At 35.7% G+C, this 20,595-nt stretch overlaps 1 protein-coding gene across 1 annotated transcript in view; it reads right to left on the bottom strand.

The window, feature by feature from the left end:
• MTA3 (metastasis associated 1 family member 3) overlaps positions 1–20,595 on the bottom strand; it is a 120,401-nt gene that overhangs the window by 65,782 nt on the left and 34,024 nt on the right. Inside the window, exons 7-8 of the mRNA XM_019612705.2 lie at positions 7,701–7,803; positions 1,051–1,150 (exon numbers count right to left, since the gene is read on the bottom strand). Of these exons, the coding sequence (XP_019468250.1) occupies positions 1,051–1,150; positions 7,701–7,803 (203 nt within the window). The remainder of the gene's footprint in view (positions 1–1,050; positions 1,151–7,700; positions 7,804–20,595) is intronic.

Raw genomic sequence — 20,595 nt, 5'->3', positions numbered from 1 at the left:
AAAAAAAAATTATTTTTTCCAAAAATCTTGAAACCTATCCACAGATTCCTTTATCAGAATGGAAAGCAGGACTACATGTTTTTTTGCTGTTCAAAGGACTGCGTGTAGCCAAATGCATACAATCACTTTCCATGACTTACCACTACACTGAGCCCTCCCTGTGTCCTAGTTTCAGCCCAAACAGTGTTAATAGCACACTGATGGTTTGGTTGTTGCTGCGTGATGGGTGTGCACCTGGAACCAAGCCAGGCTGTTCGATGGGGAAGAATCTCTGCCTTTACAGCACGGAGCATGGGGTGGCTGCATTGTGAGCTGTGCTGGGCCACACACAGCCCACCAGTTGGACATGCCTGCTATACTGTAACTCCTCTCTGTACACAAATATTTAAAATAACAAACTCCTGCTGGTGTCTTTGGAAGCTAAAAACCAAACTAATTTCTATGAAAGAGTAGGATTTTGTTCTCACACTGCTTTCCTTTTAATCCCTGTAGCACATCTTGTCATCTCAGCCACCATGAATATGCAAAGATAAACTTAGGTCTGTAATTAATATACTTTTAAACTTCTTCTAAAAGATGTAGGTGCTTATATCATAGTGACTACTTCAATGAACTGAGTAAGCATCCTAAGGATATCCTAAGTATAATTTTCTTCAAGAAGTTGTTTACAAAATTCTATTGCTTATACTCTAGAAAATTTACAGGCACAGAGGTACAATCAGCTTTATTACAATGTATTTTAAATGACACTACTCATCGATTCTACTAGAGCTCTATGCAACGAGTACTACTCTGTTTCCTGTAAAAATGATTGCATGTGAAGATGTTTAAACAGATCTCATTTGAAGCCAAGTGATTTATGGTACAATTACAACAGCAGCACTAACAGGTTATAGAAAATGCACAGGATTTTCTACCATATACATGGAAATAATCCACATAGGTATCTAGGTGAATTCAAACATCTAGGGGACAAAGACTCCGGATTAGAAACATACTACTGAAATCACAGATGTAGAAAAGCTGTAGGGTTTTTAACAAACCACCTACCAGTGTGATGTCTCGGGAGGCAGCAGCTGCACTCATGTGTAAACTAGGTTGCCTGACAGAACTACTGCAGTCCAATGCCCGAGCAAACGTGCCAACCGCACTGCAACAGAGAAAGAGTAGAGATAGTAAATGCATAAAGATTTTAAAGATCTATACCTTCTTTTTGAAAGACCAGACTATACGATATCTACCAAGGTGTAATTTTAAAATAAAAAGGCACATACTGTAACTTTAAGATTTTAGATCTTTGCTAATTTTATAAAGGCAAACTACTGAATACTGCAGTAAAAATTCTGACCTTCTCCCCCAAAAGTAACATCCTACATGTAAGAACAACTTGTTTGAAACCATCTACAAATGAAAAATACTCATGTAGCTTATTTCCTTAGAAGCCAAAAACTTTGTGTTTTGCAACTATGACAACTTTTTCAAAATTAGAAAGCCAAACCATTGTATAATATAATTTTAAAACATAGTTCACCAACATATTCTGTGAGGAAATTAATAACATTTTATTCGCTTCGGTAACGCATGTTGGCTATTCCTATTAGTCGACTAAACACATTAGCACCTCCAAAGTCATACTTTTGTCACAGTTGTAAAGTAATAATGAACACGCTGATGCTTCACCCCAATTAATAAGAGCACAGCAGTATTACCAAAATGGGACATGATTTTCCCCAAACTTCTACCTTTTTGTGGCACAGAGATGGAGAATAGTGTGTACGGATGGTGATAGGAAAGATCTAAAGAATAATTTGACTGGGCTCAGCCCATCACAGAAGAAGTGAGCAAAGATGTAATGATATGTGAGAAAGATAATTAATAAAATAAATCACTCCAGTACCCTTAGAGTTGAAAAAACATTCTTAAAGTGCATTATAGCACTGTGATATTTGAAAAAATGATTTGCTCCAAATATAACACAAACCTAATATTCAGTGACAAAATAATAAGCATCAAGAGTTTTACTCACTATGGGTTATTACAGACAGTGGAGAAACTGGTAACAACATCTGTTACTGAAATATTATCCTCAATCTCAAAACATTTAATATTGAACACATTTCAGTACACCACCAAAAACATTTAAGACACAATTAAGATTAAACAGCAGTGATTCACACACTGCAGACATTAACTGCTTCAATTCCTAAAGGCTGTGGAATTAATAAGCAATATTCAAACACTGTTCTGTAATCTTTACTCCTTCTTTACAGTGATAGCAAATATGTGACAAACATCTACACACTGGTGGTTTTTTTTGTTTTTGGTGTTTGTTTTTTTTAATACTTGGCTATATATAAATCAGTATCTGTTCACAGATTAGTCCCAACAATCTACTGGGAACATATATCCTGATAGTCAGTCAACCCCTTTAAACAAGCTGGCCTTGATGAGGGTTGTAGCTAACAATCTTTGCTGCGATCCTTCTGTTGCTACTACTGAAACCAGTAAAGCAACATGCAGCATGACTGTATTTCCCTTCTGCTGCTACCTACTAGCTTATCTCTTTTCTTGCATAATTAACACTACTTTATTTGATTGTAATTCTAAAATAAAAACAGAGCACGTTAGGAAAATTACAAAATAGTTTCTATCACAGTAAGCTGCTTACAAAATTTCCAGGCTGACTTAAGGGTAGAAGCATACATGGATGACATTGCCCAGTATACATCAAGTCAAAATTAAGAGATGTGATAGAACTAGGTTCATTTCAAGAAAGTGATAAAAAGAATTGAAGTACTGGTTGACATCACTTCCAATGCTGTACTGAGTAGGACAAGATCATAATCATGATGATTGCTATGCTGGACTATGGGTTATGTGAGTGCAAAACATCCCAGAAATGCCATAAAGCACAGGCAGTGTGCTGTTTTAAGGAGAAAGGATAGGGCATCTGCAGCTGTATTTCAAAATCAAATTATAGGTCAACTTTCCTGGAAATTTCTGAAGGACTGAGTTTTTCAGACAACCCAAAGAAGCGTAGAAATTCTAGAACATATGACTATTAAATATTTACCTAGTCTCAAAACTTAACACAGTAATATGCTGCCCTCCATATAAACCAACCATGCAGTCAAAATGAAAACTTAAGTATTTACTTTAAAAATAGTCAGAAAACCCTGGCTATGGTTGGCTTTTGTTTGTTTCCTTGTTTTCCCACTGAAAACACACACATAAGGTATATATTGATATAAAGTCCATACATTTCCTTTATGTTTTTTCCTTGAGTGACTTTTTAATAATACTACCATGAAAGAGTGATTTAAAAATGTTAAAAAGAAAAAAAACCTCATCAGTACTCATTTCCAAATGACACCCCATTGCCTATACCTACCTGCTAGCAAAACAAATTTCACTGTTCAGACAAAGTAGCCTAAGCCACCAAACTCTAACTATTCTTTTTCTGCTTTTTTTTCCCCACCTTTATTCTTTAAGATAAATAAAAATGTTCCTGCTATTGTCAAGCCTAGAGAGAAGGCTCAGAGAGGATTTAACCGAGGATTTAACCTCAGTAGAGATGAAGAAGATGGAGCCAGATTTTTCTCAGCAGTACCCAATGAAAGAAGAAAATGCAGTAAGCAGAAAATGAAACACCAAAAATTCCACTTAAACACATGGAATTTTTTTTATTTCCTTTTTTTCTTTTGTTAGATTAGTACCCACCAGTATCACATATAGTGGATACTATGTCCACAGGATCAGAGCCACTGAAATGGCCAGTGGCATCCTGGGTTGTATCATCAACAGTGCTGCCAGCAGGAGCAGGGAGGTGACAGTCCCCCTGTACTCAGCTCTGGCGAGGGCTGGACCTTGAGTACTGTGTTCAGTTTTGGACCCCTCATTACAAAGAAACTGAAGGCCTGGAGGTGTGTTCAGAGAAGGGCAACAAAGCTGGAAGGGGTCTGTAGCGTACATCCTAAGAGAAGCAGCTGAGGGAAATGGGATTGTTTAGTCTGGAGAAGAGGGGACTTGGGAGTGACCTTATTGCTCTCTACAGCTACGTGAAAAGAAGTTGTGGCGAGGTGGAGGTCAGCCTCTTCTCTCATGTAACTAATGAAAGGACAAGAGTGAATAGCACCAGGGAAGATTCAGGTTGGATTGGTTAGGAAAAATTTCTTCTCTGAAGTAGTGGTCAGGCACTGGAATGGGCTGCCCAGGGTGATGGTGAAGTCACCACTCCTGGAAGTGTTCAAGAAATGTTTAAATGCTGTACTGAGGGACGTGTTTTAGTGGGGAAATATTGGTGGTAGGTGTATGGTTGGACTGGCTGATTTTGGAAGTCTTTTAAAACTTGGTGTTTCTATGGTTCTATGAAATATATAAATGTAGGAAAAAGGCTTTTTGCTCTTGAGACACTAAACAAATCCTGTCAGACTACATACATAAGGCCAAATATATACATTCTTGCAAATGGGCAACACAAATAGAAAAAGTATTTTATCACCTTCTAACAAATAAAGTATGCTTGAGTGACTGAAAAAGCTGTTGCCTATAACATGAAGAGTAAATCATGTTCTTTCACCTAAAGCAGACTGAAAAAAAACCATATGGGAACACACATTGCATCAGGGAAATCACCTTTAAAAAACATCATACAAAAAGGTTTTTTTAAATGCCCTCTTAAACAAAATTACACATAAGAAACCACTCAGGAAAAAGTTCTTATTGACAGAATTTCAAATTTGCAAGAACAATTTCCAGGCAAAAGACAAATAACATCTCACTAGAAACCCAACAGGTACAGCCAATGCCCAGATAACTGCAATGAAGATACAGCAGAGGGATCTTCTGAGTCTGCAGAAACAGATTAATCATACCACAATATCAATTCCATACTCAAGCAACTTTTACTGGTCCAGCGTAATGATGAAAGCCTTTACCTGCAAGCACACAATATGCTGAATTTAAAGCTGCCCTAATTATTACAGGAGAATTTTTAAAGTCTGATTTAACAAAAACAAACTCCCATCTTGAAGTCTGTGAAAGCAAGCATATAGAGAAGCTTGGAAAGTGTTCCTGTCAGTTCAAAAGCAGCAAAGATGAGTGGAAGTTTGTGGAAGAACATCAATAAGGCAACTATCTCTAACAAGATGTTAGTCAGATTAGTGATTCATCTACCATAAGGTCTCTGATAGTTACAGTTAAGGAGCTATAACCAAGACTCATTCTCTCTGTAAAAATATCCTGTGAAGTTTATCAATTTCTACATGAATGTAGAACTTTGTCAGGGCATACACAGCACGGCATATGATGTCACAGCTAAGGGGAAGAAGAGATTCTCTCTTAAAATTTCGGTCTTTTCTTCTATTAATTCCCAGTAGATTGCCTACTGGCACAATTGCTTCCAGAGGAGAACATTTTCAACTTGACAGTATACTACTTAAACTTCCCAGGGTGGCTGCAAGATGGGAAGTGGAGGGATGTGAAGGCAATGAACAAACTCCGCAAAGATATACAATCAGTTTTGTAAATCTTCATCTTAGGACATAAGACCTTCCACTAATCATGGGAAGTTGATGTAATCTTCCTAGATTTCAGCAAAGCTTTTGATATTCTTACTCAAAGTATCATTCTGGACAAAACATCCAACAAACAGCTAGACAAGTACACAATATCACGGGTGAATAACTGACTGGCAAGTCAGGCTTAAAAGACGAAAGTAAATGCAGTTACATCAGGTTGGCAACCAGTCACTAGTGGTCCCATTCTGGGGCCAGTTCTCTTCAATGGTTTCATCACTGACAAGGATACAGAACTTGAAAGTACACTAAATAAATCCATAGGTAACGTTAAATTAGAGTGAGCTGTTGAAGCAAGAGCAGAGAAGACTTGCAGAGAGATCCTGACAAATTAAAGGACTGAGCAATCATCAATCCAGCAAGTGTTGGTCTCTGCATCTGCAGTAAGGCAACCGAGGATATACAATATAGACTGGAGAATGACAGGTTGGAGTGCAGCACTATGAAAAGAGATTTGAGTGTTCTGGTTTAGGGCAAGCTGAACATGAGTCAGACGTGTACCCTGGCAGCCAAAAAGACCAACCGCACTTTGGGGTGCCCCAGGCCTAGCAGTGCCAACTGGGTGAGAGGAAGGGTTATCTACTCTGCTTTGTGCAGCCTCACCTCCAGCATTTGGAGTAGGTATGAGTGCCACAATACAAGGACATAAGCTATTAGAGAGCACGCAACAGAGAGCTTCAAAGACGGTAAAGGACCTGGAGGACAAGGTGTGTGAAGAGCATTGAGGTCCCTGGGTTTGCTCAGCCCAGAGCAGAGGAGCTGAGGGGAGTCCTCATGGAGCTACAGCTTCACAGAGTGCAGGGACAGCGCTGAGCTCTACTCTCTGTGATAGCAACAGGGCCCAAGGGAATGGCATGGAGCTGTGACGGAGAGGGACAGCTGGGAGTTAGGGAAAGATTCTGCACCAGAGAACGGGAGGCATAGCACAGGCTGCCCTGGGCAGTGGGCACTGCCCCGAGTTGCAGGAGTTGAAGGAACATCTGGACAGTGCTCTCATCAAGTTTGAATTTTGGGTGGTCCCATGCAGAGCCAGGAGTTCGGCTCCATCTTTTTTGTGGGTCCCTTTCAACACATTTCATCCTCTGATTTTGAGACTCCATTTAAGCTGGAAGAGTAAAATAGTCAATCAGCAACTCATTTCACTGCACATGTAAGCTGGAAAGTATAAAGCAATTTCTCCTTTTGTTTTTCCTCTTCTCCAGAGCTGTTTTTTAAAAAGGAGAGAAAAGAAGAACAAAAATTGGAAACAGCATTAAAAGATTATTTGCCTAGCAAGATTTGAGAATATGCTCTACAATCAGGTTAGAAAAAAGAACAGAGACAGAACAAATCAGGATAACATCTCTATGTCAGCCACAATCAACAGTACCCTGTTAGCATTTTTCTAAGTGAAAACAGAACTTTTGTAATCTATTCCTAACTGTGAATTGAAGAATGAGAGAAACATGCTCTACTGTGCAAGTGTAGAATCATCCTCCAGTAAAAACATTTTCTAAAATCTGTCAAAACTCTGTAAAGTGGAGAAATTATTTAAAAAGGTATTTGTGAATTCCAAGGGCTTCGATGGTCCTTAAATTAGTTTGCATAATCATATGTTAATTTATAAAACTGAACTGACCAATTTTTTTTCGCTAATAAAAAGCATCACTTCACAACTTTAATTTCAATGTTGACCTGAAATAATTGCACTGCATATTAGTCAACTTATATGCAAATCTGTCAAGTTTTGCATTCATTGCATTTCTTTACACTTTCTTTATTTCTTCTTTATATTACACCATGAAATTCAAAACACTGTAGTACAAGACAAATATTAGCACTGAAATCCTATTTCAAATTACTCTGATAGGAAAACAGAATGATGTCTTCATTTAAATATCAAAATCTACTACAGTCTTAAATACAGGCAGTCTAGCACAATTCACTCTCTTTTTCTCTCTCTTCTGTACTGGTAAACTCAATAAATATTCAGAAGTTTATGTTCTGATTTTCTCTTTTAGCTAACTGTGGGAAACAGAAGGGCTCACAATATGGTAAACAAGTTGAGTAACACGATAAAGGGGAATAAATAATCAGTAGAAAAAGGAAAAGGATTCTTTTTTTATTAGAGGATTTTAATCTTACCGTGCTACAACTAAAAACTGGTCAATCTGACGGTCTGTAAGGGGGCTATCTGGATCCCATATTTTTACTTCCAGCTTTGCCTGTTCTCTGTCATCTAATTCTCCTGTCAAAAGGTAGATGGGACAAAACACTTATTACTCACAATGTTTTTCTCTATGTACTTCTTGAACTACTTTTAAAAGAGACATTGTACATTTTAATATATATAAACATATGGAATACTTAATAATCAGCAGTTATTCATCTAAGTTCCATAATGAAACATTTGTAAAATAAGTATCTTCCCTTAACATCAGTATTTTAATTTGTTTTAAGGAGGCATTCTTAAAAGGTGCAGCATCAAAGAACTTTCATAAAATGTTATCACAAGCTTGAAACCAAAACAAAAATAACCAGTGGGGATTTTAAATTGCTTCTCAACTATATCAAAGTTTCACTTACGTCACATTAAAATTAATTTTACACTTAACCAGTTAGAGCAATTAAAAATCCAATTTGTAATCTGAATACAACTCAAAAACAGAAATCATTATGGAACAATGCTACCTGCTACATTTAATTATTTTTTCACGTCTTACTCTCAGCCTTTACATTATCTGTATTATTAACATTAATCATATTATTACAACTGCAGGGTATATTGGCTATTTAAACTCACTTACAAAATAATAAGGCTACAGCACAGTAAGTTACCATACAATACATAATCATTTTCTAAGCTCAATTGTATACACAGAGCAATCTGTGTACACGCACATGGCTGAAACAACAATGGAGTTTTCAGAAATTTAATTTGCACCGTGTTCATTATTAAAAACACTATTTTTCCAAACAACACACAAAGTATAAAAACACTAAAAGGATTCACATTCATATTGAAGCCTAAATCTTTTATTCACTACTATATCAATAACTACTACTGCAAAATGAGAAACACAACAGGCTGATTAAATAAAGCAACACACCATCTACTAGCATAAGGATACCTGCCTATGCAACACGGCCAACACAGTTGGACCCACAACAAATGAAGAGCAAATCACCATTCACCTTTGGTATTTTAGAACATAAGCATATTCTTCCTTCAGTGAAGATGTGATAAACTCAAGTGTTCAGTTAGTTTCTAATGCTTCTCTCTGGCTTTTGTGAGATACTGCAAGAATAAAAACCTGCCTTTTCCCTCAAAAAGTTAACTTGTGTAGGTATTTCTCACTGAGCACAGAGAAAATAACTTTAGTCTCTGTTATTTCACATGACTTAATGGGAATGGATAGTCTGTATATGCATAACATCACTAAGACATGAAAAACACTGTACTCGTAAGAGTCTGGAAGCAGACTGCAGACCAAGCACCAGATCTTCTGAAATCCTATTAGGTATGGCATGTTTGTTTATTGCATCAATTCTGCAAGGAAAACGTGGTATATATTCATCCCTGCCATAAGCACAAGTTAGAACTGCATCGTGATATTTAGCTAATGGGTCAGGAACACTCTTAGAAAAACTAATCAAATCAACTTTTTCTGATGCACAAGCAATAAAGCCTTGTCTGCCTAATAGGACTTATGCTTCTATTTAAGCTAATTCACATTCAGAACTAGAGACAAGATTTCTAACACTCTCAAGTATGATTTTTTGTCTATAAACTTATTCAATGGACTACACACTTGTCAATACAATCATTTATTCCATCTGTGGCAGACACATTGTGGGTGATGTTCTTTATTTTATAAATAACCTCAGAGCACTTCACTTCAATCTGTTAATACAGTTTTAAAGTACCCTTCATGTTACTTAACTGTTTCAGGACATCACATTCTGGAGATCTTAAATGTAGAAGTATGACAATACCGAATACTTGGATAGGCCATGGTTCACAAAAAGAAAAACTTCATACAAACTTAGTACAGATATTCAATCAAAAGATGTCATCAAATTTGAATCAAGTTTGCAAAAAGATATTTAAAATTGACTAACAGATGTCCTACTTGAACTAGAGATAATTTTCTTTTACTACAAAATCTTATTTGAATTGCTGATAAAAGTAAATCTGCAATACTACCAAACTGTAGTTTGTATACATAGATAAAAGCAACAGAACCTATACCAAAAGAATCCATATATCATACAAGATAATTGTTGCAGTGACATTTAATATTTCAAATATGGTAGACAGGGAAATATCCAATATATATGTAGTCTCTGACAAAAAGCAGTTACAAGATATGCTTTCTTTCTGATTATTATTATTGTTATTTGCCAAAATGGCAGGAATTGTCACTTCAGTAGGGAGAAAATGAACCTAAATAGTTTAAATTGCAGACAAGCAGAGCAGCTGAAATCTTTTCTTCAGAAACAAAAATTGCATACATGTCCTGAAGAAATCAGTTTAAAAAGATCCCATAAAATAAACAAGTCTTCTTTTCATAGGCATTCACTCAAAATCACAGAATTTCCAGAGTTTGAAGGGACCTCTGGACATCATCTGGTCCAACTCCCTTGCTAAAGCAGGTTCCCTACAGTAGGTTACATTGAAATGCATCCAGATATCTTGAATATCTCCAGAGAAGGAGAATCCACAACCTCTCTTAGAGCCTGTTTCAGTCATCTGCAACCCTCAAAGAAATTTTTCCTCATGTTCGTATGGAACTTCCTATGTTCCAGTTTCTTTTCCTCATGTTCGTATGGAACTTCTATGTTCCAGTTTCTGGCAGGTGCCCCTTGTTCTGCTGCTGCTCACCACTGAAAAGAGTCTGTCCCCATCAATTTAACACCCACACTTTACATATTTATAAACAGTGATGAGATCCCCTCTCAGCCTTCTCTTCTCCAAGCTGAACAGTCCCAGTTTACTCAGCCTTTTCTTGTAAGGGAGATGCTCCAGAACCTTAATTATCTTTGTGGCCCTCACTGGACTCTATCTAGAAGATTCCTGTCTTTCTTGAACTGAGAAGCCCAGAACTGGACACAGTACTCCAAATGTGGTCTCACCAGAGTAGAGGAGATCACCTCCCTCAACTCGCAAGCCATGCTCTTTGTAATGCATTCCAGAAAAGATCTGATCTCAGTGAACTCCTAACCATTATTCTTCAACTTTACATCTGTGAAATGGGTACATTATTTCTTAGCTATATTGCAAGGATATGAAAGATAGTTATTTAACATTTCTTACCCTTCCTTAGTCCAGCACAGAGTGCAACACAATGAAATTTTCATTACTGAAATACAGGAACAGACTTAGGAGACACAGCTTTTAGCTGATTATTATCTGAACTGTTGGGAAGTATATTAACAGCAGGTAATCCTACATCTTCTAGAACACAGCTTCACATGCTATGTAACACTTCAAAAACAGAAAACTAATAACTGAAAATGAGGTTTCAATTCAGGAACCACCTTCTTAATCTGACATTTAAAGACTGTTGGAAAACAGATTCTTTAACCTACAGAAGAAAAACAGTATCACACTTGTTTGTTTGTTTTTCTCACAGTGTTTAGCAATGAACAAAGTTCCAGATATCAAACTTGCTTGTCTAAAGTAAAATCTAAACTTTCTCCTCCAATATCACTTCCTTAGTTCCACTCTTAAGCACTCAGCATATTTCAGCTGTCTATAATGAATACACAGAGGTTAGTTATCACAAGACATCACACAGCTTTTCACGAACAACCAACAGCAGGATGGAGGGGAGAGAAAACAAGCTATAACATTTTCCGTGCCACTGGGAAAAGGAGTTTTACATTAAGGTCAGGACGAAAACATCTTTAAGACTCTTATACAAACTATTTACTGACACTTCATGAGTTCAACTTTACATACACTGAATTCATTGTAAATATCTAGATGACTTGATCTTAACCGATGGAAATCACAATCTTTTTCATTAAAGCTCTGCAGACAATTCTTATTACTCGTTTTTTTTTTACTTTTTAAATGACTTCCAGTTGTTGCTAGTATTGGTAATAAGAAATCATCCAGAAAAAGATTCAAAATCTTAAACTCAATTTGATATACATGCTGCTAACTTCTGTGATGAAGTTACCATGGGAAAGATTAGACTACTTTGATATTATAAGCAAAAGGAAAACTACCTGTTTATTGTTCAGTTACAACACAATTTTTTCCTCTGACCTCATTAACTTGCCTGATAGTATTATATACAAGATATTAATTAGTCCTTCAGACAATGTGTTCTATAATTTATAGAAGTGGTATTCTAAAACTTAATACATTAACATAACACACATAAAAACACTAGTAGTGAAAAACAGTCTACATTAAGATTACACGTATAGAGGCCTCGAAGGAAAGTTATCAGGAGATAGAAGTTCTTGGTCTCCAGCAGGCAATTTAAAACAGCTGCTGACCATTTTTTAAGCCAGTAAACCACATATACTCCAATTGCCTCCTACCCTCTGGAGCTCTACTCTACAAAAATTTTAAGCCATTCTTCACTTGACAAATCCCTTCCAAATTAAACTTCTAACTCCATAGACTTTAGTGCTCTCCCAGTGCTTGGTCTTGCAGTGCTTATAAATAAGATGTTGGTGAACAAAAGGCAAGACCTCACAAAGCACTCAAAAGAAGTTTATTTCTAGAAATCTAAATTAAACAGAATTACTACTGGACTCAAAACAAATTCAGCTGTTCTCAGGCAATAATGACCAACTTCTCCATAATGCTGCATCAAGAATGGCAGGAACATCTGTTCAGGACTGGAAGAAAGGAACTAATAATGTTGTCACTTTCACAAAACCCTGCAGATTAGCACTCAAAAAGAAACTTCCACAGACCTGGGAAAACAGACAATAACATCCTCAAAACAGACTACTCCTCACTTTATAGTCCTTACCAATGTAAGCCACATTTAAAAAATAGTCCTTTCATTTTAACTTTTTATGGTAGATCTAAAGGTAATGACACATTCACATACTGCATAAAATCAGAAGGCCACCTTCTGGTTCAAAGACAAGGGTAATTATTCTAGAGATACCTGAAATTCACCTCTATTTTGGAACTGTCTTCTTGAACTCCTTTGATATCTATGAATAAACCTCAACAGCGTGACCTGCAGCAAGATTCCTGCTCTCTTGCTCCCATTTCAGCTGACATTTTGTTCAACTTAGATTGTGCAGTGGTCTAACACTAGTAACCACAACAATTTTTCCTCAGCTCCTGAAAGAACAATGCATGAGGTCATGCAGTTTTCAGGAAAACATGGTGAAAAATATAAGCAAAAACATAACCATACTATATATAGGCATTAACAACATTTTAAATACTTTTTTTGGGAAGAGCGATACCATAGCCCATGGACACCGTGTTCTTCCAAGAGAAACAAACAAAGAAAATCCCACACCATTAAATTATAATAAAATCTCTAGTCCTGCAATTTCTTTTTACATAAGCAATGTTATGAATATGTGCAATATCTGGCCACAGTATGCTAAGGATAAAATAGGACTATTTGTTTGCATAAATTTAAACCAAATATGTAATTCAGATAAGAACTTTTTCTTTAGGAGGAAATATATTTTGAATTATTCAAGTGTAAAATGCATTTTGTCTGCATCTGACATTTGTTTTTCATTTTTTACAAAATAAACTTGAAAGAAAATCATACTTTTAAAAATGGTTACAATAAAATGGCAAAGGACACAAAAACTGAACATGCAATAAGCCCATTCAGGCAAAGTTACTGAGATGGAAAAATACAGCAAAGTCAATTAAACCCTAAGATGTTGTGACTTGAAAGGCAATTTGTGAGCTCACTGCATGGCATTACTTTGGATAATAAGCACATACACAGCATACAATACATAAGTGTATCTTTGTAAGGCCAACTACCACACAGAACTCATTTGATATTTGAACAGCCTCAGAGAAGTCTCTACAGCCATAAAAAAGACATCTTTCCAACAGCAATCACATACAGACTTCCATATCAATAACACCGTACAGATCATTCACCATGGGCTGAAACCAGTATGCCGAGAGAAAATAGCAGTTTGACCACCTCCTACAAGCTGCTGAAAAACAAGATGCTCATAAAAAAACATATGAAAAGAATGGCTACAGATGTGCATCTCCTTGAAAAGGAAATAATAGCTCTCTTGTTATGAATGCTAAAACTCTGACTTCTACAAGTCTTAAACTTAAGAACTACAGTCTTGCTCTTATAGGAGAGGGGAAAAAAAAGAGACTACTCCAAGACGCAGAAACACTTGAATAATTGCCTTCAAACCGGTGAACAGTTTTTATAAGATGTAATTTCCAACTCTTCTAATTTATCATTTGACTAATAACACAGAAGTTGTGAATTATCTGAGAATCAAAGTTCAGAAGTGTCCAAGTACCACATCATATAACATAAAAATACTAGAAGAAGCATGCATACATAACATAAACCACAGAATTATAGCAAAATGCAACAAATATTTTAAAATTATTAAGTGACCTAAAAGATAGGTGCACATTTCATTTCAAATCTATTTTTACATTTGTTACAAGACTCCATAAAACACCATGTTTCACAAAGCAAAGTTACTAATATCTAATTGGGCTTCTGTTCTATGCATGGCTGCAGTGCTGAAGTACAGATTTCCCTTGTAGATAAGCAAAAGTAAATGAAGTCTTTACCTAAAACAGGCAAAAAGAGGTCATTTACATGTGTTTTCTTTGTTTGTTCAATTTATAGTAAAACTGATCAAGAGCCCATAAACATTCATTTAATTGTTCAGCACAGAAATCACACAGTTGTCAAGAAAATGACTAGTAAGAAAGATGTAAGTGGTATTATAACCCTTTAAGAGTTTGACACAATCAATATTGTAAAAGAGTATTTTACTACTTTAGATGATCGTGGATTTGACAGTTACTTATAAAAACATTACTTCGCTGAGTTTAATAACAAGAAAAAAAAATATCTACAAATCACACAAGAGATTACCATATTTAAACTTGCTAATAATCAAGAAACAGCTCCTTCTGAAAAAGATAACAGAAAAGCTTTTGATGTTAAGTCAAAAGTGCAACCAAGCGAAACTTCGAGAACAAAATATAATTGAGAACACCTAAGAAAAAACTTCATTTTGGTGTATTTATTGCCTTCAATAAATTCATCATATCTACTCTTAAACACCCTCTAATCTATTCAGGTAACCATTTTCAAGTGAGATGAATCACATCTCAGCATTATTTTCTGCTTTGATCATAAAAGAAATTCTACTGGGTTAGCAGAACTGTACTTTTTATGTTTGGCATTCTATTGCAGGTCCCACAAGCAGGAACTCCTGAATCTGGTTGTGGTATTCTTTATTTTATATATCTTCTGATAAAATGCTTGCTTCAGTGAAATAGGAAATTGTCATCATCTATTTGAACCAACGCCCCCCAAAGTCTTCCCTCCTTCTGGCCTACTCTAAGATAAGCAGCGGAAGTTCAGAGGCTACTTCACTCTATTAGATAGATCTAACGATCTATTTTCTTGCTAATCATTTTGTGTTAAATCTCAGGAAACAGCTCATGTTTTTACAAGAGAAAAAACAAATTTTTAAAGGCTACTGCTTGCTCTGTAACTTGAATCACAGACTAGGCACATGCAAAGCTTTTTAGTGTATTACCATTTGCATAATCAAAGTGTACAGAAGATTTTTGGTTAAGTACTAATGCTGTTATGACATTAGTGTTTGAACTTGCTGATCTTTGAGTTCCTTATGTTTCCAGGCTAAGATTTGCTAAATGCTCAAGGTGCTGTCTCAAGGCTTAATAGAAAAGTCAAGTGATATTAAGCATGCTAATATCAGCAGTGACTGAGTACGTACTAAGAACTTATTTGCTACTCAGCATCATAACAGGAGGAAAGAGAGGTTCCTCTTGGAAAAAGCAAAACAAAACAAATCCAAACATATGACAAAAGAGAGCAATACAGACCTTGTTATATAAAACAGAGCTAAAAAAATATCAAAGTTTATAGCAATTTGAATATACTCAGAACAATTTATGAAAGCATGCTTTTTAACCAAGCAATAGTAATAATTATGAACACAAAGCTAACAGTTGGGGTTTTTTGTGTTGTTTGTTTGTTTTTCCCCCCCAGGCGATAGTGTATGTTTTGGTGTTTTGGTTATTCACTTATTTTAGAAGTTACTGATCAGAGACAACTGGTAGCTGTACCAAAACCCATCTACAGCAGAGGACTGGGCACTTTGCTCCTGGACTGTACAGAAGAGATGCTTGATATAAGCAACTCTTTGCTCAAATAAGTGTTTCAGCTCTCTGAGATGAGCACTGTATCAGCAGAATGTTATCCCACAATGGAAAGAGATTTGAAAATAAACAACTATTATATTGACAGAAAAAGCACTTGAACATGTAGGTTAAAAGAGAAAGGACCTTATTTATTATCACTCTCATAAGAAATCAAATTAGTGGTGTATAATCTCCTGTTCTTCAATACAGTAAGAGTAACTGAAAAGACTCACAATCTTCAAACTGGAGCACATGACATAGGGGGAGAGGGAAGGATTTCACTTAACCATCATATTATTCCTTGCCTGAGGAAGATCCTGTAGTCTTATGCAGAGATGCTTGTAACAGAAGCAAGCTGTCGAAATCTGGTTTGGTCTTTATACAAAACTATAGTCTTTACTAAGTTTAACTCGTTACTACAAATAAAAGCAGTGTAGATACAAAGTTTAGATATTTTCGATGAAATTTTAACATAGCTTGTATTTGTTTATTATAAGGACTGCAGGAGTGTAGAGGATTGTCATTCTACGAACAAATTATGTTCTTCATATTCTTCTTAAGTACTTACATTTCTAAAGGATTTCAAAAGGTAGGTTATCTTCAAAGTCTACCTAATACTGCCTTCTTGTGCACTATCAATTCTCAATGACATCTTCACCCATCATCTGATTCACAGCAGACAGAATTCTGCACACTAGCTTACTGAGCAACTATTTGTATTCTTCCTACATTTGTGTCCCTCTATCATATTTCCAAAACGTTATTTAAAACATCCTCAAAATAAAAGGATTTCTCTCTTAATATGACCCTCTATAGTACTCATACCTAAGAAATCCATGCTTTATAAATGCTTTTTAAACACTCCCTCTACTTATTTTTCCTCTTTCACACATAAGCACCTTTTTTTTTTTTTTTTGACTTCCAGACATCCAATTGGAGATATCTGCAACTTAATTTATCAGCATTTAGCAGCTGTATTTTCAAAGTATTAAGCCATACCTTCTTTATTTTGCATCTCTTTTGAAAACTCTACCTCTAAAGTAGTAATTTTGCTAGATGACATCCTGAAATAACTCATACAACATCAGTAACAGGCAAAGGGAGATCAGAGGCAGAAGAAATATTGATGTAAAACCAAGCTATGTAGGGAAGTGACATCAGCAAGTTTACAAGAGAATTTGGGATTCTATGACTAACCACCACTTCACTTATCCATACATCTGTTGAAATGTTGAAAAATTAAACTACCACTGAAAACATTACCTTTTAATCAGATTATGGGTCAAATAATCAACTATAATTGAACTATGCTCGAACTGAAAAACAAAATATATAAATACTTCAGCATTCTTCAATGTTTTTGATTGGTAAAATACTGTTCAAATTGACATCAACTAAGCTTCAATAGTCCAGCATTTCTGCAAACCCAATCTCATGTTTTAGTCTAGTATCCAGAATTATGACTCAAGCTTGTACTGGGAACCCAACAGTCGAAGTTACATTCCCCATTCAGTCTGTTCTGAAATACATGACCTCTAGTAAGCAAAGAGGCCCAGAAAATTTAAGTTCTCTCCCCCTTCCCCTCCATATATGCATTCAAACACACCCAAACAGAAGTTCCTTCCCCAAAATGAATGAGAAATAATGGAGTTGCTATAAACACTGATTCAGTTTTCTTTCTCGCTTGTTTTAGTATACCTTTGTTTTGTTTTTCATTTTTAAAAGACTGAATCCTTTTGGAAGTCACTGGGATACCGAGACAGGTAAGTACTGCAGCCATTCATCAGATAAGAAAACTAATATATTAGTATTTGAAAGCATATATATGAACAATATATTCCATCTTTTGGAAGGCTGTTTTACAATGATCCCAGTCAATGTCCACCTCCTCATAAAATTATCATCTGTACGCTTATCTATTGACAAGTAAGCATATAATGACATGCACAGACTTTGGAAGTTGATCTATAATATCTTAATGCATGCCCTGTTTTAAATAAATCTTTTAATCTTCTAAAAATAAAATATCATTTTCTTTTAATAAATTAAGATGACAAAGTTATACAATTCACCCATGGGAGGAGACAGGCTTGTTTTGTCATCCAAAGTTTGGCCTATGCATGAAGTTTGAGTTTTCTTTTTAAAGGGGAAATGGTAATCTCAGTTAAAAATAAATAAACCCATTCCTAGAAAAAAAAAAAGAAAAAAGAGAAAAGCATCTAGTCCTCCAATAAAACAAACAAACAAAAAAAAGGAGTTTATTTAGACATAAAATAAGAATACTACAAAAAGAAAAAAATCAAATTCTTAGTCTCCTGGAATCTACCAGTGCATTCATATCAAAATGGATTTGTCCCCAAGCTGACAGCTTACACAGACAGCTGAATCATCTTTTCCTCTAAGGTCTGAAGGCTGCAGAAACACAAATTCACAATTAGCCAAATCCACAGCGTTTTGGATATTTTTGTCCTTCCAAAACAAAATTATTTTTTCCACAAGCCTCTGCAAATATGTGTAGATGAACCAAAAAAAAAAAAAAAGGTCTCTAATGATACCCAATCTTTGGTTTGTGTCTGAATCTTAATAACTGATGGACTCTTACTGCTTACTGAAGATATCAAGAGGACTGCATCACTTACTACACTTCAGGGATTAAGGATTGTAAAAAACAAAGTTTTCAGTCTTATTAAGACTGAAATCCTGTCTTAATAATAGTAGAAGATCAAACTACTAATTTAACTGAAGCAAGGATTCGACAGAATCACAAGATTTGGAAGGCACAACTGGAAACCATCTAGTCCAAAACCCTCCAATAAAGCAACCTACAACAGGTTGCACAGGAGTGTCCGGATCTTGAATATTTCCAGAGGAGACGCCACAACATCTCTCAGCATCTTGGCTAGAGCTCTGTAACCCTCAGTTTTTCTTCAGATTCAAATGGAACTCCCTTTGTTTCAGTTTGTGCTCATTGCTCTTTGTCCTGAAAAGAGCCTGATCTCATCCACTTGACTCCCACTCTTTACATATTAACAAGCATAGGTAAGATCACTTCTGTCTTCCCCATGATGAACAGCCTCAGGTCTCTTCCCTCATAAGGGAGGCTTCCCTCATAAGGGAGATGCTCCAGTCCCTTAATTATCTTTGTGGCCCTCCACTGGACTCTCTCTAGAAGATCCCTGTCTTGAACCAAAAGCCCAGAACTGAACACAGTGCTCCAGCTGTGGCCTCACCAAGGCAGGGGGGAGAAGATCACCTCCCTTGACCTGCTGACCAAGCTCTATTTAATGCAACCCAGGACACCATTGGCCTTATTGGCCACAAGGGCACGCTGCTGATTTGTGGTCAACATGTCTGTCAGGACACCCAGATCCTTTTCTGTAGAGCTCCTCTCCAACAGGTGAGACCCTAACCTGTAGTTACACATAAAGCTATTCCTTCATAGCTGTAGGATTCTGTACTTGCCATTGTTGGACCTCATACGATTCCTCTCAAAGGTAAGCTCCAGAATTTATTAACTTTTTTTTCTAAAAATCAAATTCCAAAATGTTAAATTTCCATTAAAAAAAAAATTCACTTGAGATGTATTATTTATTGCTCCTGAATTAGTCTCTATTGTTAATAATTTTTCCTGCTATATTCTGCTACTTAAAAGCTTCCTATTTGGAAGACAATGGCAACTCATCCTAAAAGCCATCACAATTCAGTCAACCACTTCAAATCACATTGATGCTTTCTGTTTTCTTCATTAAGTCTATTAATATTGTTGTTTTCTTAATCCTCTGAGAAACATTCTTCTTGAGCATAAAAACATCTATATAATATTTCCTTTTTTGTGAAAGGCATATCTTATAGCAAGAAAAGCAGTGTATAATATTCTTGCTATTGCTTTGTTCCTAAATAAGTCTGTACTCTTTATAAACAAATCTAGAGTAGTCCTCCTGTAGCTTATTTTTTGTTACTAAAATAAGTAGTATTACACATGAGCTACTAAGCTGTATCTAACCTCCTGCTTGCCAGAAATTGAATAATTCTTCTTCTATATAGTTCATTAAATAAATTCTGTAGAAATAATACCTGCTGTGTACTTGAGACAAATATAGTATGCAAAAGTCCATCTCTAATAGAAAACACTCCATTTAAACTTAAAAATCTATGTATCTGGGCATTCAGAATTCTTTTGAATTAAGTTATAGTACTGTTTCAAAATGTTTTTTTTTTTAATTAATCAAAGAATATATAAATATTATTTTTAAGAACATTGGTATATCCAGATGTTTCTCAGAAAACTTTTTCTTTTGTTGGTGAACAATGTAGAATGCACATTTCACTGAAGAAAATTTAAAATTTACCAAGCAAACATACTATAATTCAGAACACAGGCAGCTGCTCATACATCAACATTCAAATTCTAAATAAATATTGTATTTTAAATTCCGTTTTAAGAAAACAAAGTTCCTACACATCTTGTTCAGTTCTGCTAAAGAACAATGATTTGACGTAAGCTAATATTTTTAAATATGTAATCAAAATGGCGCACATTATATAAGCAGAGTCTGTATTAAGAGGAAGAGAAAGAATACAGTTTTCACTTATTCTGCGACTATGTTGTTATTCTACAGAATGGGTTGGACCTCAATTTTTTTA

Source organism: Meleagris gallopavo, chromosome 2, assembly GCF_000146605.3.
Source record: "Meleagris gallopavo isolate NT-WF06-2002-E0010 breed Aviagen turkey brand Nicholas breeding stock chromosome 2, Turkey_5.1, whole genome shotgun sequence".
Lineage (NCBI taxonomy): Eukaryota > Metazoa > Chordata > Aves > Galliformes > Phasianidae > Meleagris > Meleagris gallopavo.
The sequence above is the reverse complement of the archived record's forward strand: the minus strand, read 5'-3'. Positions and strand labels throughout refer to the sequence as shown.